Source organism: Delphinapterus leucas, chromosome 3 (genome assembly GCF_059928025.1).
Source record: "Delphinapterus leucas isolate spDelLeu-1000000601 "Yukka" chromosome 3, BTC_Dleu_Yukka2, whole genome shotgun sequence".
Classification (NCBI taxonomy): Eukaryota; Metazoa; Chordata; class Mammalia; order Artiodactyla; family Monodontidae; genus Delphinapterus; species Delphinapterus leucas.
The window spans coordinates 90183170-90209241 of NC_143131.1; the positions used below are offsets into that span (position 1 = coordinate 90183170).

The following is a 26072-nucleotide window of genomic DNA, read 5'->3' on the forward strand; positions in this document are numbered from 1 at the left end:
AAGGCAAGGATGTCTGCCTTTACCAATGCTTATCAACATAATACTGGCAATCTTAGCTAATGAAACAAGGTAAGAAAAAGAAATGAAGTATGTACAGATTGGGAATGAAGAAATGAAGCTGTCTCTGTTTACAGATGACATTGTTGTTGATCCAAGAGAATCAACCAAAAATTCTTGGAACTAATAAACAGTTATAGCAAGTTTGCAGGATACAGTGTTAGCATACAGAAGTCAATCACTTCCCTATATATTAACAAGGAACAGGTGGACTTTGAAATTAAAAACACAATACCATTTACATTAGAACCTGAAAAAATGAAATACTTAGGTTAGCAACTATCAAAATATGTACAAGAGCTATAGGAGGATAATAACAGAACTCTGATGAGAGAAATCAAAGAAGAAATAATTGTAGAGATATCCCATGTTTGTGGATGAGAAACCTCAGTGTTGTCAAGATACAAATTATTCCTAATTTGAACTATAGATTCAACACAGTCCCAATCAAAATCTCAGCAAATGCCAAATTGATTCTAAAATTTATATGGAGAAACAAAAGACCCAGAATAGCCAACAGAATATTGAAGGACAAGAACGACATTGGAGAACTGACCTACCTGACTTCAAGACTTACCATAAAGACACTGTAATTGGGGAGAGCTTCAAGATGGCAGAAGAGTAAGATGTGGAGATCACCTTCCTCCCCACAAGTACATCAGAAATACATCTACATGTGGAAGAACTCATACAGAGCACCTACTGAACGCTGGCAGAAGACCTCAGACCTCCCAAAAGGCAAGAAACTCTCCACGTACCTGGGTAGGGAAAAAAAAAAAAGAAAAAGCAGAGACAAAAGAATAGGGATGGGACCTGCACCAGTGGGAGGGAGCTGTGAAGGAGGAAAGGTTTCCACACACTAGAAAGCCCCTAGTCTCGTGGGCGGAGACTGCGGATGGCAGAGGGGGGAAGCTTCGGAGCCATAGAGGAGAGCGCAGCAACAGGGGTGCAGAGGGCAAAGCGGAGAGATTCCTGCAGAGAGGATCGGTGCCAACCAGCACTCACCAGCCCGAGAGGCTTGTCTGTTCACCAGCTGGGATGGGTGGGGGCGGGGAGCTGAGGCTCTGGCTTCCGAGGTCAGATCCCAGGGAGAGGACTGGGGTAGGCTGTGTGAACACAGCCTGAAGGGGGCTAGTGCACCACAGCTAGCCGGGAGGGAGTCTGGGAAAAAGTCTGGAGCTGCCGAAGAGGCAAGAGACTTTTTGTTGCCTCTTTGTTTCCTGGTGTGCGAGGAGGGGGGATTAAGAGTGTCACTTAAAGGAGCTCCAGAGATGGGCGCGAACTGCGGCTATCAGCGCGGACCACAGAGACAGGCATGAGACGTTAAGGCTGCTGCTGCAGCCACCGAGACACCTATGTGCAAGCACAGGTCACTATCCACACCTCCCCTTCTGGGAGCTTGTGCAGCCTGCCACTGCCAGGGTTCCATGATCCAGGGACAACTTCCCTGGGAGAACACACGGCGCGCCTCAGGCTGGTGCAACTTCACGGTGGCCTCTGCCGCCACAGACTCGCCCTGCATTCCGTACCCCTCCCTCACCCCCGGCCAGAGCCCCTGAGGCAGCTGCTCCTTTAACCCTGTCCTGTCTGAGCGAAGAACAGATGCCCTCAGGCGACCCATGCACAGAGGCGGGGCCAAATCCAAAGCTGAACACCAGGAGCTGTACCAACAAAGAAGAGAAAGGGAAATCTCTTGAGCAGGCTCAGGAGCTTCGGATTAAATCTCCGCAATCAACTTGATGTACCCTGCATCTGTGGAATACCTGAATAGACAACAAATCATCCCAAAATTGAGGAGGTGGACTTTGGGAGCAATGATATATATATATTTTTCCCTTTTTCTTTTTTTGTGAGTGTATATGTGTATAGTTCTCTGTGTGATTTTGTCTGTACAGCTTTGCTTTTACCATTTGACCTAGGGTTCAGTCTGTGCTTTTTTTTTTTAAGTATAGGTTTTAGCGCTTGTTATCATTGGTGGATTTGTTTTTTGGTTTGGTTGCTCTCTTCTTTTTTTTTAATAATTTTTATTTTAATAACTATTTTATTTTATTTTATTTTTTCTTTCTTTTTTTTTCTCCCTTTTATTCTGAGCTGTGTGGATTATGACAGATTCTTGGTGCTCCAGCCAGGCGTCAGGTCTGTGCCTCTGAGGTGGGGGACCAAGTTCATGACGTTGGTCCACAAGAGACCTCCCAGCTCCATGTAATATCAAATGGCAAAAATCTCCCAGAGATCTCCATGTCAACGCCAAGACCCAGCTCCACTCAACGACCAGCAAACTACAGTGCTGGACACCCTATGCCAAACAGCTAGCAAGACAGGAACACAACGCCACCCATTAGCAGAGAGGCTGCCTAAAATCATAATAAGTCCACAGACACCCCAAAACACACCACCAGACATGGACCTGCCCACCAGAAAGACAAGATCCAGCCTCATCCACCAGAACACAGGCACTAGTCCCCTCCACCAAAAAGTGTACACAACCTACGGAACCAACCTTAGCCACTGGGGGCAGACACCAAAAACAACAGGAACTATGAACCTACACCTGTGAAAAGGAGACCCCAAACAGTAAGTTAAGCAAAATGACAAGACAGAGAAACACACAGCAGATAAAGGAGCAAGGTAAAAACCTGCCTATTGAAGAGGAAATAGGCAGTGTACCTGAAAAAGAATTCAGAACAATGATAGTAAGGATGATCCAAAATCTTGGAAATAGAATGGAGAAAATACAAGAAACGTTTAACAAGGACCTAGAAAAACTAAAGAGGAAACAAACAGTGATGAATAACAGAATAAATGAAACAAAAAATTCTCTAGAAGGGATCAATAGCTGAATAACTGAGGCAGAAGAACGGATAAGTGACCTGGAAGATAAAATAGTGGAAATAACTACTGCAGAGCAGAAAAAGAAAAAAGAATGGGAACGGATGGGCCTGTGAGCCATGGCCACTGAGCCTGGGCATCCGGAGCCTGTGCTCCGCAACGGGAGAGGCCACAACAGTGAGAGGCCCGTGTAATGCAAAAAAAAAAAAAGAATGAAAAGAATTGAGGACAGTCTCAGAGACCTCTGGGACAACATTAAACACACCAACATTGGAACTATAGGGGTCCCAGAGGAAGGAGAGAAAAAGAAAGGGACTGAAAAATTATTTGAAGAAATTATAGTTGAAAACTTCCCTAATATGGGAAAGCAAATAGTCAATCAACTCCAGGAAGCACAGAGAGTCCCATACAGGATAAATCCAAGGAGAAACATGACAAGACACATATTAATCAAACTATCAAAAATTAAACACAAAGAAAAAACATTAAAAGCAGCAAGGGAAAAACAACAAACAAGGGAATCCCCATAAGGTTAACAGCTGATCTTTCAGCAGAAACTCCACAAGCCAGAAGGGAGTGGCAGGACATATTTAAAGTGATGAAGGGGAAAAACCTACAACCAAGATTACTCTAGCCAGCAAGGTTCTCATTCAGATTCGATGGAGAAATTAAAACTTCTACAGACAAGCAAAAGCTAAGAGAATTCAGCACCACCAAACCAGCTTTACAACAAATGCTAAAGGAGCTTCTCTAGGCAGGAAACACAAGAGAAGGAAAACTCCTACAATAACAAACCCAAAACAATTAAGAAAATGGTAATAGGAACATACATATTAATAACTACCTTAAATATAAATGGATTAAATGCTCCAAGTAAAAGACATAGACTGGCTGAATGTATATGAAAACAAAACCCGTATATATGCTCTGTACAAGAGTCCCACTTCAGGCCTAGGGACACATACAGACTGCAAGTAAGGGGATGGGAAAATATATTCCATGCAAATGGAAATCAGAAGAAAGCTGGAGTAGCAGTTCTCATATGAGACAAAATAGACTTTAATAAAAAAACTATTACAAGAGACAAAGAATGACACTACATAATGATGAAGGGACCAATCCAAGCAGAAGATATAACAAGTGTAAATATTTATGCACCCAACATAGGAGCACCTCAATACATAAGGCAAATACTAACAGCCATAAAAGGGGAAATTGACAGTAACACAATCATAGTGCGGGATGTTAACACCCCACTTTCACCAATGGACAGATCATCCAAAATGAAAATAAATAAGGAAACACAAGCTAAATGATACGTTAACAAGATAGACTTAATTGATATGTATAGGACTTTCCATCCCAAAACAACAGAATACACATTCTTCACAAGTGCTCATGGAACATTCTCCAGGATAGATCTTATCTTGGGTCACAAATCAAACGTTGGTAAATTTAAGAAAATTTAAATCTTTTCAAGTATCTTTTCTGACCACAACACTATTAGAGTAGATATCAATTACAGGAAAACATCAGTAAAAAATACAAACACAAGGAGGCTAAACAATACACTACTTAATAACCAAGTGATCACCGAAGAAATCAAAGAGAAAATTAAAAAATGCCTAGAAACAAATGACAATGAAAACACGATGACCCAGAACCTATGCGATGCAGCAAAAGCAGTTCTAAGAGCTAAGTTTATAGTAATACAATCCTACCTTAAGAAACAAGAAACATCTCAAATAAACAACCTAACCTTATGCCTAAAGCATTTAGAGAAAAAAGAACAAAAAACCCCCAAAGTTAGCAGAAGGAACAAAACCATAAAGGTCAGATCAGAAAAAAATGAAAAAGAAATGAAGGAAACGATAGCAAAGATCAATAAAAGTAAAAGCTGGTTCTTTGGGAAGATAAACAAAATTGATAAACCGTTAGCCAGACTCATCAGGAAAAAAGGGAGAAGACTCAATTCAATAGAATTAGTAATGAAAAAAGAGAAGTAACAACTGACGCGGCAGAAATAAAAGGATCATGAGAGATTACTACAAGCAACTCTATGCCAATAAAGTGGACAACCTGGAAGAAATGAACAAATTCTTAGAAATGCACAACCTGCCAAGACTGAATCAGGAAGAAATAGAAAATATGAACAGACCAATCACAAGCACTGAAATTGAAACTGTGATTAAAAATCTTCCAACAAAGAAAAGCCCAGGACCAGATGGCTTCACAGGCGAATTCTATCAAACATTTAGAGAAGAGCTAACACCTACCTTTCTCAAACTCTTCCAAAATATAGCAAAGGGAGGAACACTCCAAAGTCATTCTATGAGGGCACCATCACCCTGATACCAAAACCAGACAAAGATGTCACAAAGAAAGAAAACTAGAGGCCAATATCACTGATGAACATAGATGCAAAAATCCTCAACATAATACTAGCAAGCAGAATCCAGCAACACATTAAAAGGGTCATACACCATGATCAAGTCATATTTATCCCAGGACTGCAAGGATTCTTCAATATATGCAAATCAGTCAATGTGATACACCATATTAACAAGTTGAAGGAGTAAAACCGTATGATCATCTCAATAGATGCAGAGAAAGCTTTCGACAAAATTCAACACCCATTTATGATAAAAACCCTGCAGAAAGTAGGCATAGAGGGAACTTTCCTCAACATAATAAAGGCCATATATGACATAGCCACAGCCCACATCGTCCTCAATGTTGAAAATCTGAAATCATTTCCACTAAGATCAGGAATGAGACAGTGGTGCCCACTCCCACCACTATTATTCAACATAGTTTTTGAAGTTTTAGCCACAACAATCAGAGAAGAAAAAGAAATAAAAGGAATCCAAATTGGAAAGGAAGAAGTGAAGCTGTCACTGTTTGCAGATGACGCGATACTATACATAGAGAATCCTAATGATGCTACCAGAAAACTACTAGAGCTAATCAATGAATTTGGTAAAGTATCAGGATACAAAATTAATGCACAGAAATCTCTGGCGTTCCTATACACTAATGATGAAAAATCTGAAAGTAAAATTAAGAAAACACTCCCATTTACCATTGCAACAAAAAAATAGAATATCCAGGAATAAACCTACCTAAGGGGACAAAAGACCTGTATGCAGAAAATTATAAGACACTGATGAAAGGAGTTAAAAGATGATACACATAGATGGAGAGATATACCATGTTCTTGGATTGGAAGAATCAACATTATGAAAATGACTATAGTACCCAAAGCAATCTACAGATTCAATTCAATCCCTATCAAACTACCACTGGCATTTTTCACAGAAGTAGAACAAAAAATTTCACAATTTGTATGGAAACACAAAAGACCCCGTGTAGCCAAAGCAATCTTGAGAAAGAAAAACGGAGCTGGAGGAATCAGGCTCCCTGACTTCAGACTATACTACCAAGCTAAAGTAATCAAGACAGTATGGCACTGGCACAAAAAGAGAAATATAGATCAATGGAACACGATAGAAAGCTCAGAGATAAACCGTCACACATATGGTCACCTTATCTTTGATACAGGAGGTAAGAATATACAGTGGAGAAATGACAGCCTGTTCAATAAGTGGTGCTGGGAAAACTGTACAGCTACTTGTAAAAGAATTATATTAGAGCACTCCCTAACGCCATACACAAAAATAAACTCAAAATGGATTAAAGACGTAAATGTAAGGCCAGACGCTATCAAACTCTTAGAGGAAAACATAGGTAGAATACTCTATGCCATAAATCACAGCAAGATCCTTTTTGACCCACCTCCTAGAGAAATGGAGATAAAAGCATAAATAAACTAATGGGAACCAATGATTCTTAAAACAATGACACTTAAAACACATAAACAAGATGAAAAGACAACCCGCAGAATGGCAGAAAATATTTGCAAATGAAGCAACTGACAAAGCATTAATCTCCAAAATTTACAAGTAGTTCATGCAGCTGAATATCAAAAAAACAAACAACCCAATCCAAAAATGGGCAGAAGACCTAAATAGACATTCTCCAAAGAAGATATGCAGATTGCTAACAAACACATGAAAGAATGCTCAACATCATTAATCATTAGAGAAATGCAAATCAAAAGTACAATGAGATATCATACACTGGTCAGAATGGCCATCATCAAAAAATCTAGAAACAATAAATGCTGGAGAGGTGTGGAGAAATGGAACCCTCTTGCACTGTTGATGGGAATGTAAATTGATACAGCCACTATGGAAAACAGTATGGTGGTTCTTTAAAAAACTGAAAATAGAACTGCACAACCCAGCATTCCCACTACTGGGCATATACCCTGAGAAAACCATAATTCATGGAGTAATGTACCACAATGTTCATTGCAGCTCTACTTACAGTAGCCAGGACATGGAAGCAACCTAAGTGTCCATCAACAGATGAATGGATAAAGAAGATGTGGCACATATAGAATGGAATATTTCTCAGCCATAAAAAGAAAAGAAATTGAGTTATTTGTAGTGAGGTGGATGGACCTAGAGTCTGTCATACAGAGTGGACCTAGAGTCTGTCATACAGAGTGAAGTAAGTCAGAAAGAGAAAAACAAATACCATATGCTAACACATATATATGGAATGTAAAAAAAAAAGATCATGAAGATCCTAGGGACAAGACGGGAATAAAGTCACAGACCTACTAGAGAATGGATTTGAGGTTATGGGGAGGGGGAAGGGTAAGCTGGGACAAAGTTAAAGAGTGGCATGGACATATATACAGTACCAAATGTAAAATAGATAGCTAGTGGGAAGTAGCCGCATAGCACAGGGAGATCAGCTAGGTGCTTTGTGACCACCTAGAGGGGTGGGATAGGGAGGGTGGGAGGGAATGAGTTGTAAGAGGGAAGAGTTATGGGGATATAAGTATATGTATAACTGATTCACTTTGTTGTAAAGCAGAAACTAACACACTCTTGTAAAGCTATTATACTTTAAATAGATGTTAAAAAATTATTCTGATAGTTTTCTCTGGATAATGAGTAATTTGCCTTGTGACTTGGTATATATCTATATAGGTGTGTGTGTGTGTATATATATATATATGTGTGTGTGTGTGTGTGTGTGTAAATATCTTAATATACAAAAGATAAAGGAGTATTTTAAATTAAAAAAATACAGTAATCAAGATAGTTTGGTATTTGTGAAAGACAATAGGAAAACAAATAGATCAGTGGAACAGAATAGAGGGAGAGAGTCAGAAGTAGATCCACATAATTGTAGTTAACTGATCTTTGACAAAGGGGCAAAGTCAATACAGGGGAGAAAAGTTAATATTTTTAACAAATGGTGCTGGAACAAGGGACCGCCGTGTAAAAAAAATGAATCTAGACACATACTTTACACCATTCACACAAATTAACTCAAAATGGATCACAGACCTAAATGTACAATGTAATAGTATAAAACACCTAGAAGATAAATAGGAGAAAACCTAGATGACCTCGGGTATGAAGATGACTTTTTAGATACAACGCCAAAGGCGTGATCCATGAAGAAATAATTGATAAGTTGGAACTCCTCAAAATTTTAAAACTTCTCTGTTTTCCTTTCTTTCTTCCCTCCTCCCTACCTGTACTGCATGGCTTGTGGAATCTTAGTTCCCTGACCAGGGATTGAACTTGGGCCCTTGTCAGTGAGAACTCAGATTTCTAACCACTTGACCGTCAGGGAATTCCCTCCTTTCTTTCTTTTTTAAAACATTATAACTCCACAGAAATGTGTGTGATACGTGTTGCAAATGGCAAAGGAACACATGAGTTTTCATTCAGAGAAATTCTACTTAACACTGGACGTGAGTCATGGTATGAAAGTGTGCCTCCAATCTCAAATAGTATGGCATCTTTAGTACAGAATTTAAGGGAAAGTACGAGCATTGGAAGTGAAACCCAAAAGGGTCTCAGGCACACTCTGGGTGGTCTATAAGCAATTATGGAACTATAATGACTTCATAAGTTTAAAAGATATAATGAACTCAAAGCAGCCTGATAGGCAAGATAAAATGAACCAGATTGGCAAAATTCTCAGAAAGATTTCAACAACAGACATCAATGTGATACAACAGTTGAAAAGTATGCAAAATGGAAAATAGTTCGAGCCCCTGAGACCAGAGCAGTAACTGTGATGGGCAGTCACGTAGATGGAAGTGTCCATATTTCTTGCCTGCTCCAAGCTATATATATATATATTTTATATATATGGTATATATTATATGTATTGTATTCAGGTTCTCCTCAAAAAAATAAAAAATAAAACTTCTGCTCTGCAAATACAGTATCAAAGGAATGAGAAGATAAGCCACAGACTGGAAGAAAACATTTGCAAAGGCACATTTGACAAAAGACTGTTATCTAAAATACACAAAGAACTCTTTCTTGGTGGCATAGTGGTTAAGAATCTGCCTGCCAATGCAGGGGACATGGGTTCGATCCCTGGTCCAGGAAGATCCCACATGCTGTGGAGCAACTAAGCCTGTGAGCCACAACTACTGAGCCTGCGCTCTAGAGCCTGCGAGCCACAACTACTGAGCCCATGTGCTGCAGGTACTGAGCCCATGCGCTGCAACTACTGAAGCCCGTTTGCCGCAGCTGCCTAGCCCATGTGCTGCAACTACTGATGCCTGAATGTCTAGAGCCCATGCTCCAGAACAAGAGAAGCTACCACAATGAGAAGCCCGTGAACTGCAACAAAGAGTAGCCCTGCTCGCTGCAATTAGAGGAAGCCTGCACCCAGCAACAAGGACCCAACACAGCCAAAAATAAATAAAATTAATTAAAAAAAATACACAAAGAACTCTTAAAAGTCTACTAAGAAAACCAGCAACCTGATTAAAAAACAAACACCTCACCAAAGAAGATATACAGATGCCAAATAAGCACATAAAAAGTTGCTCAACATCATATGTCATCAAGGAAGTGCAAATTAAAGGAACAATGACATACCACTACACATCTATTAGAACGCCCCAAATCTAGAACGTTGACAACCACCAAGTACTGGTGAGGTTGTGGAGCAACAGGAACTCTCATTCATTGCTGGTGGGAATGCAAAATAATCCAGCCACTTTGGAAGACAGTTCGGCTGTTTCTTACAAAATTAAAAATACTCTTACCATAGGACCCAGCAATTGAGTTCCTTAGTATTTGTGCAGAGGAGTTGAAAACATATGTCTACACTAAAGCCCACACATAGCTGTTTATAACAGCTTTATTCATAATTGTCAAAACTTGGAAGCAAGCAAGAAGTCCTTTAGTAAGTGAGTGGATAAACTGTAGTGCATCCAGACAATGGAATATTATTCAGAGCTCAAAGAAAATGAGCTACCAAGCCACAGAAAGATATGGAGGAACCTTAAATGCATATTACTAAGTGAAAGAAGCCAATATGAAAAATATGTATGATTCTAACTATATGATATTCTGGAAAAGTCAAAACTATGAAGACAGTAAAAAGATCATTGATTCCCAGGAGTTAGTGAATAGGTGGAGCACAGAGGGTTTTATGACAGTGAAACAACTGTGTGTGGTACTATAATGGTGGATACATGTCATTATATGTTTGTTCAAAACCATAAAATGTACACCAAGAGTGGAACTTAATGTAAACTATGGACTTATGTGATAATGATGTGTCCTTGTAGGTTTATCAATTGTAAAAATTTACAAACCTACTCTAGTGGAGTATGTTGATAATCAGGGAGGCTGTGCATGAATCAGGGTAAAAGACAAGTGGGGAATCTCCATACTTTGTGTTAATTTGGCTGTGATACTAAAAGTGCTCTAAAAGGTAAAGTCCATTAAAAACAAAATGTTAACCAGTGAGGTTCTTTTTAAAAGGGAATGTTTTGAACTCATGTATATCTATATCATAGTTGTAGATATTTTTGTTTATTTACACAGTGCAATCCTCCATGCTGTCAAGAACATTTGTGATGCAGAATTTGTTTAAAGTGGGCTCTGGGATTTTCTTCCAAGTTTCTTATGCCCCTTTAGCAAGTTTCTAATGCTGCTGATTTCATACTCTTCCAGAAGGCTTATTAGAAGTTTTTTAGATACAATCTAAGACTCTCAATTTTTTCTCAAATGCTTGTTATGGTTTTTTGACGACAGAATCAAAGACTTGGATTTGTCTAGCTTTTGGGTAGAAATAATAACGAAGTTCATGTTTGCATGCAGTGACCACTGTCATGATTGCTGCCTGGCCAGCAATGATTGTTAGATGTATCTTTTCAGAGATGTTACAGTGTGAAAAAAAAAAAAATCATGTTAGAACTGGTAAATTATGACAGCTCAGAGTTATTCTGTATAATTAAAATAAGTATTTTAAATTATTTTTTTCATTAGAGAAAATATTTTTGTACACAGCAATTAATTATTGGCCTTTACATTTTATTTATTTATTTATTTATTTTTGCGGTACACGGGCCTCTCACTGTTGTGGCCTCTCCCCCTGTGGAGCACAGGCTCTGGACGTGCAGGCTCAGCGGCCATGGCTCACGGGCCCAGCCACTCCGCGGCATGTGGGATCCTCCTGGACTGGGGCACGAACCTGTGTCCCCTGCATCGGCAGGCAGACTCTCAACCACTGCGCCACCAGGGAAGCCCCTGGCCTTTACATTTTAGATGATGACAGCACTATTTCATGATCTGTTCTTCTTTTTAAGAAATGTTTTTTTTTATATGCTGTTGAATTTATCACCGATTTCTTAGCTAATTTTAGTTTATTGGTTATAATTGTATATTAAAGAGCATCTCTGCCCCATAAGCAGTAAAATATGCATCTGTTAATACTTTGGAATTTAGGTTCTCGACTGAAATAAATTTAAGCATTAAAAATTTTTTTTTCATTTCTTTTTTTGACAGGTCACAAAGACAGAATTAGAGAAATTAAAAACAAGCTATAGACAATTAATAAAAGAAATGAATTCTGCCAAAGAGAAATATAAAGAAGCTGTAGCTAAAGGTATGATGCAATTATGAAAAATGTTTATTTCAGTGATTTTTATTCTTATCATTTGAAAGTTATCTTTATAAGTGGTGGAATGATTACACTTAGACCAATTCACATTTTAAAAATATTAAAGTAAGCCAAAATAGACTAATTACCAAACTGTGTAATAAGTATTTCTTTTGTTTTTTGAAAATAATGGAAACTATTTTTGAGTAGTTAATGCTATTAATAGAATTATGCAGTACTTGTAATAGAATGCAAGGAATGTTTAAATTTTTCTCATAGGCTTCAGATTTACTCATTTAATTACTGAGTGCTAAATAAGAAAAATAAAGTTGTATTTGTTTAGAAGCTTTTATTGATCCTCCTTTTACCTGTATTTAAATGCTATTAAAATCACAGGTCATTTTATAGCTCAGTTTTGCTTTCATAGCTTAATTTTATATCTATGTTGTACTAAAATTTTCATAATAAGCTTTGGAAGTAAATGGAAAGGGAAACATTATGTTTTAATCAAAGATTTGTGGTTATAGTTTTTAAATGTGACTAGTCTTCATATTTATATATTTTTTAATTATAAAATTTTTGTTGTTTTCTGGTTAAATAGAAGCATTATTAGCAACTCTTTTTAAAATATTTTTTTAATTATTACATTTACCTTTCTCATTTATTAATGTATTTTCTCTTTTTCTTTTACTTGTATGTTATTTTGTCATTTGGTTGAGGTAAATGAAGTAAACAGCTCCTATATTTGGATATACCTTACACAATGAAAATACTGTTTTTGTTATTCCCAGTAGACTAGAAGAGAGACTGATTTAGATGCAGTTCCCCCCCCCACTTCTGCCTCCCTTTCCTTCTTCCTCTTGCTCATCCCTACTTCCTTCCTCTCCTTCCTTCTCTGTCCCTCCCCTCCCTTCTCCCAGTATTCCCTTCAGCATTTACTTTGTGTCTCCCTTTTTCCCTGTCTCCATCCCTCCCACATTTATTTCACGTTTCTGCTTCTTGCAGTGTTTCTAGATGAATTAGTATTCACAGTTTACTTATTTTTACTTATTTTTCTTGTACCTCAACCAGCATTTTGAGATTATGATCTCTTTTTAATGCAAACATATCTTTTAAAATGCTTTCGTAATTCAGTTATGTAAGTTATTTAAGTGAAGAAAAGAAAAAATGCAATAGTGGAAAGATGAGTCAGACTTTGGAGTCAGATAGCCTTAGAGGTAAATTGCAATGTTGTATGATTATTTCATAATTTTCAAACTTTGTATACCTAATTATTATTCCGTTTTTATTTTAAAGAGTGTTTTATATAATCAAGAAGTATTTACTGAGCATTTGCTACCCTTAAGTTATTGAGATTCAAACATTCAAGGAGCTTACCCACTTCTAGTTGATATTCTAACTTGGGAACTGCAAGTCTTCACTGTTTTTCAAAATTTAGTCTTTATACAAGGGATCCCCTGCTAAACCATCAAGAGTGATTTAGAAATAGTTTTGTACATTGAGCATTACTACTCAATCTGTCAAAGGGTTAGTTTTATAAAGTTCATTACATAATGCTTGGCTAGCATTCTCAAATTAGTTTCCTGTATTATAAACATCCACATATTAAATTCACCCAGAACAAGTGGTGACTTAATCCAACTATATTGTAATCCATCTATGTGAAGTATTTCACACTAGGTCTATATCTGTTGGAGAATGATTAGTTAGGAAAAGAAGTACATAATTACTCCCAAGTGTTTGATACCTACTTTTAATGACATAGTTTTTGTTTAAAAAATGAAATCTAATTCTGATATCATAATAAAGTTTTAAATAGTTCTTGTACCTAAAGTTTATATTATCAAAGATTATTCACAGGTAATAATTGTTCTTTATTACTTATCTTTATTATTTACTATAGAGATAAAATACCATTCAGTGTTGTATCAGTAGTAAGAAGGCAACTAGAAAATCTGAAGACCGTAGTTTTAATTGATCTTAAGAAATGTATTATTTGACTGAGCCTCCTGAAGTTAAAATATGTGAGCTTATTTACATTTTCTTTCTAAAGGAATTAGTGATGTACTTTTTCATTTTCTGGAATTTGATTACTCCCATTAAATCAATGTAAAATGTATAGAGTATATACTTTTAAAGCAAGTTCTTATATAACTATGTAAATGCATGAGACTTATGTGAATTTCCCTTTTATAATCACAACTATCTTTATACTCATGATTACCTGAAAAAGTATAAAATTATATTTTTGAAAATTTTGTATCTGTTTTCAAACTCCTTCTTCTACCTTTAACATGGAAATAGGTTTTTTTTGTGAAGTTATTTACTATTTATAAGGATGATGTGTTGGCAAATTCTTCCAACATTTACAGGCTTTATGTCAGAACCTTAGTTTATCTGGAGAGGCCACACCAGGCCATTTCTGGAATGGGCTCTAGGAATTGCTGGAGCAGTGATGGTGGATACCCAAGCTGTGGCTCTGGCATTCAGAGTCATTGCTTTAGACATTAGGGGGTCTTTGAAAAGCTATTTAAAAACTCAAACTGATATATAGTGTCCAGCTTGAGAAGACAAGGCTTCGGGGGAGATAGGACCCAGAAATAGCTCCTATAGTAAGTAAGGGTTAAATTCTGGATTTGATCAAGAATTGGTTTGGGAAGGTAGCAGGAATGTGACAGAAGAGTAAGATGCGGAGATCACCTTCCTCCCCACAGATACATCAGAAATACATCTACATATGGTACTGCTCCTATAGAACACCCACTGAATGCTGGCAGAAGACCTCAGACCTCCCAAAAGGCAAGAAACTCCCCACGTACCTGGGTAGGGTAAAAGAGAAAAGAAAAAACAGAGACAAAAGAATAGGGACAGAACCTGCACCAGTGGGAGGGAGCTGTGAAGGAGGAAAGGTTTCCACACACTAGGAAGCCCCTTCACAGGCGGAGACTGTGGGTGGCAGAGAGGGAAAGCTTCGGAGCCACGGAGGAGAGCCCAGCAACAGGGGTGCGGAAGGCAAAGCAGAGAGATTCCCGCACAGAGGATCGGGGCCGACCAGCATTCACCAGCCCGAGAGGCTTGTCTGCTCACCCGCCGGGGCGGGTGGGGGCTGGGAGCTGAGACTCGGGCTTTAGTCAGAGAGCAGGGAGAGGACTGACGGCGTGAACACAACCTGAAGGGATTAGTGCACCACGGCTAGCTGGGAGGGAGTCTGGGAAAAAGTCTGGACCTGCCGAAGAGGAAAGAGACATTTTCTTCCCTCTTTGTTTCCTGGTGAGCAAGGAGAGGGGATTAAGAGCGCTGCTTAAAGGAGCTCCAGAGATGGGCGCGAGCCACGGCTATCAGCGCAGACCCCAGAGATGGGCATGAGATGCTAAGGCTGCTGCTGAAGCCTGTGAGCAAGCACAGTTCACTATCCACAACTCTCCTGGGAGCCTGTGTAGACCGCCACTGCAAGGGTCCCATGATCCAGGGACAACTTCCCTGGGAGAACGCACAGCGCGCCTCAGGCTGGGGCAAAGTCATGCCGGCCACTGCCGCCACAGGCTCGCCCTGTTCCCCTCCCTCCCCCCGGCCAGAGTGAGCCAGAGCCCCCGAATCAGCTGCTCCTTTAACCCCATCCTGCCTGAGCGAAGAACAGAAGCCCTCAGGTGACCTACACGCAGAGGCGGGGCCAAATCCAATGCTGAAATCCGGGAGCTGTGCGTACAAGTAAAGAAAGGGAAATCTCTCTCAGCAGCCTCAGGAGCAGCGGATTAAATCTCCACAATCAACTTGATGTACCCTGCATCTGTGGAAAATATGAATAGACAACTAATCATCCCAAATTGACGAGGTGGTCTTTGAGAACAAGATATATTATTTTTCCCCCTTTTCCTCTTTTTGTGAGTGTGTATGTGTATGCTTCTGTGTGAGATTTTGTCTGTATAGATTTCCTTTCATCATTTGTCCTAGGGTTCTGTCAGTCCGTTTTTTTTTTTACTTAAAAAAATTTTTTTTCTTAATAATTTTTTGTTTTAATAACTTTTTTTAATCTTTATTTTATTTTATCCTCTTTCTTTCCTCCTTTCTTTCTTTCTTTTGTTTTCTTTTCTTCTCTTTCTTCTTTTTCTCCCTTTTATTCTGAGCTGTGTGGCTGAAAGGCTCTTGGTGCTCCAGCCAGGAGTCAGCACTGTGCCTCTGAGCTGGGAGAGCCAACTTCAGGACACTGGTCCACAAGAGACCTCCCAGCTCCATGTAATATCAAATGGCGAAAATCTCCCAGAGATCTCCATCTCAATGCCAAGACCCAGCTTCACTCAACGACCAGCAAGCTACAGTGCTGGACACCCTATGTGAAACAACTAGCAAGACAGGAACATAACCCTATCCATTAGCAGAAAGGCTGCCTAAAATCATAATAAGACTGCAGACACCCCAAAACACACCACCAGACGTGGATCTGCCCACCAGAAAGACAAGACCCAGCCTCATCCACCAGAACACAGGCACTAGTCCCCTCCACCAGGAAGCCTACACAACCCACTGAAACATCGTTAGCCACTAGGGACAGACAACAAAAACAACGGGAACTATGAATCTGCAGCCTGCAAAAAGGAGACCCCAAACACAGTAAGATAAGCAAGATGAGAAGACAGAAAAACACGCAGCAGATGAAAGAGCAAGGTAAAAACCCACCGGACCTAACAAATGAAGAGGAAATAGGCAGTCTACCTGAAAAAGAATTCAGAATAATGATAGTAAAGATGATCCAAAATCTTGGAAATAGAATAGAGAAAATGCAAGAAACATTTAACAAGGACCTAGAAGAACTAAAGAGGAAACAAGCAACGATGAACAACACAATAAATGAATTTAAAAATACTCTAGATGGGATCAATAGCAGAATAACTGAGGCAGAAGAATGGATAAGTGACCTGGAAGATAAAATATTGGAAATAACTACTGCAGAGCAGAATGAAGAAAAAAGAATGAAGAGAACTGAGGACAGTCTCAGAGACCTCTGGGACAACATTAAATGCACCAACATTCGAATTATAGGGGTCCCAGAAGAAGAAGAGAAAAAGAAAGGGACTGAGAAAATATTTGAAGAGGTTATAGTTGAAAGCTTCCATAATATGGGAAAGGAAACAGTTCATCAAGTCCAGAAAGCACAGAGAGTCCCATACAGGATAAATCCAAGGAGAAACATGCCAAGACACATATTAATCAAACTATCAAAAATTAAATACAAAGAAAACATATTAAAAGCAGCAAGGGAAAAACAACAAATAACACATGAGGGAGTACCCATAAGGTTAACAGCGGATCTTTCAGCAGTAACTCTGCAAGCCAGAAGGGAGTGGCAGGACACATTTAAAGAGATGAAGGAGAAAAACCTACAACCAAGATTACTTTACCCAGCAAGGATCTCATTCAGATTTGATGGAGAAATTAAAACCTTTACAGATAAGCAAAAGCTGAGAGAGTTCAGCACCACCAAACCAGCTTTACAGCAAAGGCTGAAGGACCTTCTCTAGGCAAAAACACAAGAGAAGGAAAACAAGCACAAAACAATTAAGAAAATGGGAATAGGAACATACATATAGATAATTTCCTTTTATGTAAATTGATTAAGGGCTCCCACCGAAAGACACAGACTGGCTACAAAAACAAGAATGGATACAGAATGGATACAAAAACAAGACCCATATATATGACATCTACAAGAGACCCACTTCAGACCTAGAGAAACATACAGACTGAAAGTGAGGGGATGGAAAAAGATATTCCATGCAAATGGAAATCAAAAGAAAGCTGGAGTAGCAATTCTCATATCAGATGAAATAGACTTTAAAATAAAGACTATTACAAGAGACAAGGACACTACATAATGATCAAGGGATCGATCAAAGAAAAAGATATGACAATTGTAAATAATTATGCACGCAACATAGGAGCACTTCAATACATAAGGCAAATGCTAACAGCCATAAAAGGGGAAATCGACAGTAACACATTCATAGTAGGGGACTTTAACACCCCACTTTCACCAATGGACAGATCATCCAAAATGAAGATAAATAAGGAAACACAAGCTTTAAACGATACATTAAACAGGATGGACTTAAATGATATTTATAGGACATTCCATCCAAAAACAACAGAATACACACTTTTCTCGAGTGCTCATGGAACATTCTCCAGGATAGATCATCTCTTGCGTCAAAAATCAAGCCTTGGTAAATTTCAGAAAATTGAAATTGTATCAAGTATCTTTTCTGACCACAATGCTGTGAGACTAGATATTAATTACAGGAAATGATCTGTAAAAAATACAAACAAATGGAGGCTAAACAATACACTACTTAATAACCAAGAGATCACTGAAGAAATCAAAGAGGAAATTAAAAAATACCTAGAAAAAACAGACAATGGAGACACGATGATGCAAAACCTATGGGATGCAGCAAAAGCAGTTCTAAGATGGAAGTTTATAGCAATACAGTCCTACCTTAAGAAACAGGAAACATCTCGAATAAACAACCTAACCTTGCACCTAAAGCAGTTAGAGAAAGAAGAACAAAAAACCCCAAAAGTTATCAGAAGGAATGAAATCATAAAGATCAGATGAGAAATAAATGAAAAAGAAATGAAGGAAACAATAGCAAAGATCAATAAAACTAAAAGCTGGTTCTTTGAGAAGATAAACAAAATTGATAAACCATTAGCCAGACTCATCAAGAAAAAAAGGGAGAAGACTCAAATCAATAGAGTTAGAAATGAAAAAGGAGAAGTAACAACTGACACTGCAGAAATACAAAAGATCATGAGAGATTACTACAAGCAGCTCTGTGCCAATAAAGTGGACAACCTGGAAGAAATGGACAAATTCTTAGAAATGCACAACCTGCCAAGACTGAATCAGGGAGAAATAGAAAATATGAACAGACCAATCACAAGCACTGAAATTGAAACTGTGATTAAAAATCTTCCAACAAACAAAAGCCCAGGACCAGATGGCTTCACAGGCGAATTCTATCAAACATTTAGAGAAGAGCTAACACCTATCCTTCTCAAACTCTTCCAAAATATAGCAGAGGGAGGAACACTCCCAAACTCATTCTGCGAGGCCACCTTCACCCTGATACCAAACCCAGACAAAGATGTCACAAAGAAAGAAAACTAGAGGCCAATATCACTGATGAACATAGATGCAAAAATCCTCAGCAAAATACTAGCAAAGAGAATCCAACAGCACATTAAAAGGATCATACACCATCAAGTGGGGTTTATTTCAGTAATGCAAGGATTCTTCAGTATACGCAAATCAATCCACGTGATACACCATGTTGACAAATTGAAGGAGAAAAAACATATGATCATCTCAATAGATGCAGAGAAAGCTTTCGACAAAATTCAACACCCATTTGTGATAAAAAGCCCTGCAGAAAGTAGGCATAGAGGAAACTTTCCTCAACATAATAAAGGCCATTTATGACAAACCCACAGCCTACCTCGTCCTCAATGGTGAAAAACTGAAAGCATTTCCACTAAGATCAGGAACAAGACAAGATTGCCCACTCTGACCACTCTTATTCAACATAGTTTTGGAATTTTAGCCACAGCAATCAGAGAAGAAAAGGAAATAAAAGGAATCTAAATCAGAAAAGAAGAAGTAAAGCTGTCACTGTTTGCAGATGACTTGATACTATACATAGAGAATCCTAACGATGCTACCAGAAAACTACTAGAGCTAATCAATGAATTTGGTAAAGTAACAGGATACAAAATTAATGCACAGAAATCTCTGGCATTCCTATACACTAATGATGAAAAATCTGAAAGTGAAATCAAGAAAACACTCCCATTTACCATTGCAACAAAAAGAATAAAGTATCTAGGAATAAACATACTTAAGGAGACAAAAGACTGGTATGCAGAAAATTATAAGACACTGACGAAAGGAGTTAAAGATGGTACACATAGATGGAGAGATATACCATGTTCTTGGATTGGAAGAATCAACATTGTGAAAATGAATCTACTACCCAAAGCAATCTACAGATTCAATGCAATCCCTATCAAAGTACCACTGGCATTTTTCACAGAACTAGAACAAAAAAATTCACAATTTGTATGGAAACACAAAAGACCCCCGAATAGCCAAAGAAATCTTGAGAACAAAAAATGGAGCTCAAGGAATTAGGCTCCCTGACTTCAGACTATATTGCAAAGGGACAGTAATCAAGACAGTATAGTACTGGCACAGAAACAGAAATATAGATCAATGGAACAGGATAGAAAGACCAGAGATAAACCCATGCACATATCGTCACCTTATCTTTGATAAAGGAGGCAAGAATATACAGTGGAGAAAGGACAGCCTCTTCAATAAGTGGTGCTGGGAAAACTGGACACGTACATATAAAAGTATGAGATTAGAACATTCCCTAACACCATACACAAAAATAATTCCAAAATGGATTAAAGACCTAAATGTAGGGCCAGAAACTATGAAACTCTTAGAGGAAAACATAGGCAAAACACTCTATGCCATAAATCATAGCAAGCTCCTTTTTGACCCACCTCCTAGAGAAATGGAAATAAAAACAAAAATAAACAAATGGGACCTAATGAAACTTAAAAGCTTTTGCACAGCAAAGGAAACCATAAACAAGACCAAAAGACAACCTCCAGAATGGGAGAAAATAGTTGCAAATGAAGCAACTGACAAAGGGTTAATCTCCAAAATTTGCAAGCAGCTCATGCAGCTCAATAACAAAAAAACAAACAACCCAATCCAAAAATGGGCAGAAGACCTAAATAGACATTTCTCCAAAGAAGATACACAGATTGCCAGCAAACACATGAAAGAATGCTCAACATCATTAATCATTAGAGAAATGCAAATGAAAACTACAATGAGATATCATCTCACATGCGTCAGAATGGCCATTATCAAAATATCTTCAAACAATAAATGCTGGAGAGGGTGTGGAGAAAAGGGAACCCTCTTGCACTGTTGGTGGGAATGTAAATTGATACAGCCACTATGTAGAACAGTATGGAGGTTCCTTAAAAAACTAAAAATAGAACTACCATATGACCCAGCAATCCCACTACTGGGCATATAACATGAGAAAACCATAATTCAAAAAAGTCATGTACCAAAATGTTCATTGCATCTCTATTTACAATAGCCAGGACATGGAAGCAACATAAATGTTCATCATTGGATGAATGGATAAAGAAGATGTGGCATGTATATACAATGGAATATTACTCAGCCATGAAGAGAAATGAAATTGAGTTATTTGTAGTGAGTTGCATGGACCTAGAGTCTGTCATACAGAGTGAAGTAAGTCAGAAAGAGAAAAACATATACAGTATGCTAGCACATATATATGGAATCTAAGGAATAAAAAAAAAAAAGGTCATAAAGAACCTAGGGGTAAGATGGGAATGGAGAGGCAGACCTACTAAAGAATGGACTTGAGGATGTGGGGAGGGGGAAGGGTAGGCTCTGACAAAGTGAGAGAGTGGCATGGACATATATACACTACGAAACGTAGAATAGATAGCTAGTGGGAAGCAGCCTCATAGCACAGGGAGATCAGCTCGGTGCTTTGTGACCACCTAGAGGGGTGGGATAGGGAGGTTGGGAGCGAGGGAGACGAAAGAGGGAAGAGATGGGAACATGTGTATATGTATAACTGATTCACTTTGTTATAAAGCAGAAACTAACACACCATTGTAAAGCAATTATACTCCAATAAAGATGTTAAAGAAAAAAAAAGGGTAATAATATATGAAAAAAAAAAAGAATTGGTTTGGCATCAAGGGTTCAGTTACTGCAAATGGAGGTTCAGCAGCAGTAGCAGATCAGCTGGAGGCCTGGGTTAATACTGAAATTCCAAATTCCTGATTCCTGCTGTATGTGTTACACAAAATACATTAAATTTTCAATGTTAGAATTTATATCCAAAGGAACACTGATTTATGTTGTCTAATGTAAAATATAACATTCATTTGTAATATGAATATAGCACCATTTTAGTTAAATTTTTTGGTATTGAATAATATACGCTAAATATCGAAGTCATTTTGCTCTATGCTGTGTCAAGGGAACAAATGTTTGTCTTAAATTGACTTGGACTAATTTGGATATTAGTCTATTGATTATTATTTATAACATGTATGCTGAGAACAACCAAAATAATTTTAGCCTATTTAGCTGAAGTTAATAGAGTGTTTCATTAAAGCATGGAATAATAAGTTCTTGGATGCAAAATACACAGGTTTTACTTTCCTATAGCATATTAAGTTCTGAATACTTTTAGTTGGTTAAGCACATTGTTAAGTTTGCCATAAAACAATTTTGTGAATCCATAAAGCTTGTATCCAAACTAAGGTTCTGACATAATGGCTGTAAATGGAAACATTTGCCATCACCTCATCATCAGAAAGAGTAGATGACTTCTCAAAAGAACTCCTATAAGATCATATTGTCTATGAACAAAGATAGTTTTCCTTTTCCTTTTCAATCTGGATGTCTTTTTTTTTTCCTTTTTCTTGCCTCTTTGCCCTAGCTAGACCCTTCAGTATAGTGTTGAACAGACGTAGAAAGACCAAACATGTTTGCCTTGTCCCTGATCTTAGGGGAAAGACTTTCATCATAAATATGACGTTAACTGTAGTTTTTCAAACGTTTTTCCTTTTATCGGGTTGAAGAAGTTGCTTTTTATTCCTGCTTAAGAATGGATGTTAGATTTTGTCAAATGCTTTTGCCATATCTGTGGAGATGGATATTTTTTTTCTTCTTTTACCTTGATATGGTGAATTATTTTGATGATTTTCACATTTTAAAAATATTATACCATCTTCACATTCCTGGAATAAACTCCTCTTGGTTATGATGTATTATTATTTTTTATGTTGTTTGATATGGTGGGCTAAGTTTTTATGGATTTTCAAATATGTCTGTTTCTTTTAATATCGTTGTCTCATTTTTGTATAAGGATAATACTGTCCTCTCTGATTGCCCCCTCTTAGTAATGTTTGTGTTCAATTTATAATATTTCTTAAATATTGGCAGAATTCACTTGTGAAGCCATCTGCGTCTGCTTGCTTTATTTTTTTCTCTTTCGCTAAGATTTTTAAACTATAAATTCAATTTCTTTAATTGATATAGGCTATTCAGTTTATCTTTTTCTTTGAGTTTTAGTAGGTTGTATCTTTCAAGGAATTGTCCATTTCATTTGTTTAATTTATTGGTACTAAGGTGTTCAGAATACTTCCTTATCCACCTTTTTATATTTGTAGAATCTGTGGTGATATTTTCTTTCTCATTTTTGTTATTGGTACTTTGTGTCTTCTCTTTTATCCCTAATCATTTTGGCTAGAGGTTTATCAATTTTATTAATCTTCTCAAAGATTGGCTTTAGGCTTTATTTTCTTTCTATTTTTCTGCTTTCTATTTAATTGATTTATGCTCTAATCTTTGTTTTTTTGTTTCTTCTGCTTGCTTTAGGCTTAGTTTGCACCAGTTTTTCTATTTTTTCTTTTTTTTAATCTGGAAGCTAACTAAGATCATTGATTTGAGAACTATCTTCTTTTCTTATGTAGGCATTAGTGCTATGAATTTCCCTAAGGACTGTTTTAGCAACATTCCATACATTTGTATGTATTGTGTCTTCATTTTTCTTCAGTTCAAAATACTTAAAGTATTTCCTTTTGGCTTTTTTTTTTTCTTTGATACATAGGTTATTTAGAAATGTATTTGGTTTCCTAAAGATTTGACATTAAAAAAGTCTTTCATTTATAATTTAATTTCATTTAGTCTGAGAATATTATTTTTGTGACTTTATTCCTTTTACATTTATGAATGCATGTTATATGGCCCATAGTATGGTTTACCTTGGTAAATGCTTCATGTGCACTTGATAAGAATATGTATTCTGCTGTTGTTGGTTGTAGTGGTCTATATTGCTATCTTGGGCCCATTGGTTAATAGTGTTATTAAAAGTTTTTAGGTTGTTACTGACTTTCTGTCTACTTGTTCCATCAATTGTTGAGAGGGGGCAATTGAAATCTCCCACTGTAGTTGTAGATTTGTCTATTTCTTCTCATAGTTTTGTCAGTTTTTTGCTTAATGTATTTTGAAACTCTAGTTATTGAGTGTAAAAGTAGTCATGATTGTTGTATCCTCTTGATGCCCTGACCCTTTTGTCGTATGAAATGACCTTTATTATCCCTGGTAGTATTCTTTGCTGTGTTATCTGTTCTATCTGATATTAATATTAGATACTTCGATTAGTGTTTACATGATATATCTTTTTATCATCCTTTTACTTCAACATTTTTTAGTCTTTATGTAGTTGAAGTGCATTTCTTATAAGCAGCATATAATTAGGTCTTGCTTTTTTATCTTGATAATCTTTACATTTTAACTGGGATAGTTAGACTATAATGTGATTGACTTTGACAATGTTAGGTTTAAATCTGTCATCTTGCAGTTTTTTTTTCTCTTTGTTTCATCAGTCCTTTATTCTCCTTTTCCTTTTTTCTGCCTCCTTTTGGAATAATTGAAAAAAATTTATTAAGATTCCCATTTATCCCCTTTATTAGCTGTAACTTTTTCTTTTGTTTATTGTTTCTTCTTTTGTTTATTCTCCTTTATTAGTCTTATTAGCTGTAACTTTTTCTTTTGTTATTTTATCTTTGATTTACCGTAGTATACCTTCAAGTGATGTTATATCACCTTGTGTATAATAAGGAAACCTTACACTGGTATAGTCTTCCTATATTTGTGCTATTGTTGTGATATATTTTACTTTTGCATATGTTTTTAACTTTGTACTATATTGTTAATATTGTTGTTTAGTCAAGTATCTTTAAAATTATAATAAAACATCTTATATGTTTATCCATGTAGTTATCTTTCCTAGCATTCTTTATTCCATCTGGTATCATTTTACTTTTGCCTGAATGACTTACTTTAACATTTCTTGTAATGTAAGTCTACATGTAGTAAGTTCTTTCAGCTTTTGTACATCTGAAAAAGTTTTAATTTCACCTTTGATTTTGAAATATATTTTTGTAGGATGTAGAATTTTCTTTTAGCAGGTATTTTTTTCCCTGTTGGGTCTTTAAAGATGTTGCCCTTTGGCCATGTCAAGGAGAAATCTGTTCTAATACTTTTCTTTGTTGCTCTGCATGTTTTATATCCCTTTGGCAGCTTTTAGGATTTCCTTTTAATTGTTGATTTTGAGCAATTTGATTATGATGTGCGTTCCTGTAAGTTTTTTTTCTCCTTGTGTTTGTGGTTTTTGAGCTTCTTATATCTGAGAGTTTATAATTTTCATCAAATTTGGAAAACTTTCAGCCGTTATTTCTTCATGTATATTTTCTGCCTACGTCTCTCTTTCTGCTGTCCTTTGGAGACTCCAGTTACATGTATATTAGGCTGTTTGTATTTGCCTCACAGCCAGCTGATGGTCTGTTTATTTTTTCCCCTTGTCTTTTTAGCTTTCTGTTTCATTTTGGTTAGTTTCTATGATTGTGTCTACACTTTTACTAATCTTGTTTTCTGCAGTGTCTAATCTGCCTTTAATCTCATGTAGTATATTTTTCATCTTAGACATTATAGATTTTGCCTGGATAATTATGATGTGGGTCTTTTCTTAAATCTTCCATGTGTCTACTTAACACATTAACCTAAGTTTTACAGTCTTAGTGGACTTCATCGTCTTTCTTCATTTGTTCTGAAAGTTGTTATGAGTTTATTCACTCCCAGATTTCTTTTTGGTTCTCTGTAATCTCCACTTTTTTTTTTCCCCCAATTCATTCCCCCCCCCGACATCCCCCCCCTTGGTGTCTCTCTACATCGGTGTCTCTATTTCTACCTTGCAAACCGGTTCACCTGTACGATTTTTCTAGATTCCACATATTTGCATTAATATACGATATTTGTTTTTTTCATTCTGACATACTTCACTCTGTATGACAGTCTCTAGGTCCATCCACGTCTCTACAAATAACGCAATTTTGTTCCTTTTTATGGCTGAGGAATATTCCATTGTATATATGTACCATGTCTTCTTTATCCATTCATCTGTCGATGAACATTTAGGTTGCTTCCGTGACCTGGCTATTGTAGATAGTGCTGCAATGAACATTGAGGTGCATGTGTCTTTTTGAATTATGGT

The 26072-nt window shown here is 37.2% G+C and overlaps 1 protein-coding gene across 13 annotated transcripts in view; it reads left to right on the plus strand.

Moving 5' to 3' along the window:
• The window catches only part of FER (FER tyrosine kinase), a 476299-nt gene that overhangs the window by 85458 nt on the left and 364769 nt on the right, over positions 1 to 26072 (plus strand). For all 13 annotated transcript variants that reach the window (XM_089909164.1, XM_089909159.1, XM_089909160.1 and 10 more), the window contains one exon: positions 11793 to 11892. In XM_089909164.1, the coding sequence (XP_089765290.1) occupies positions 11793 to 11892 (100 nt within the window). The remainder of the gene's footprint in view (positions 1 to 11792; positions 11893 to 26072) is intronic.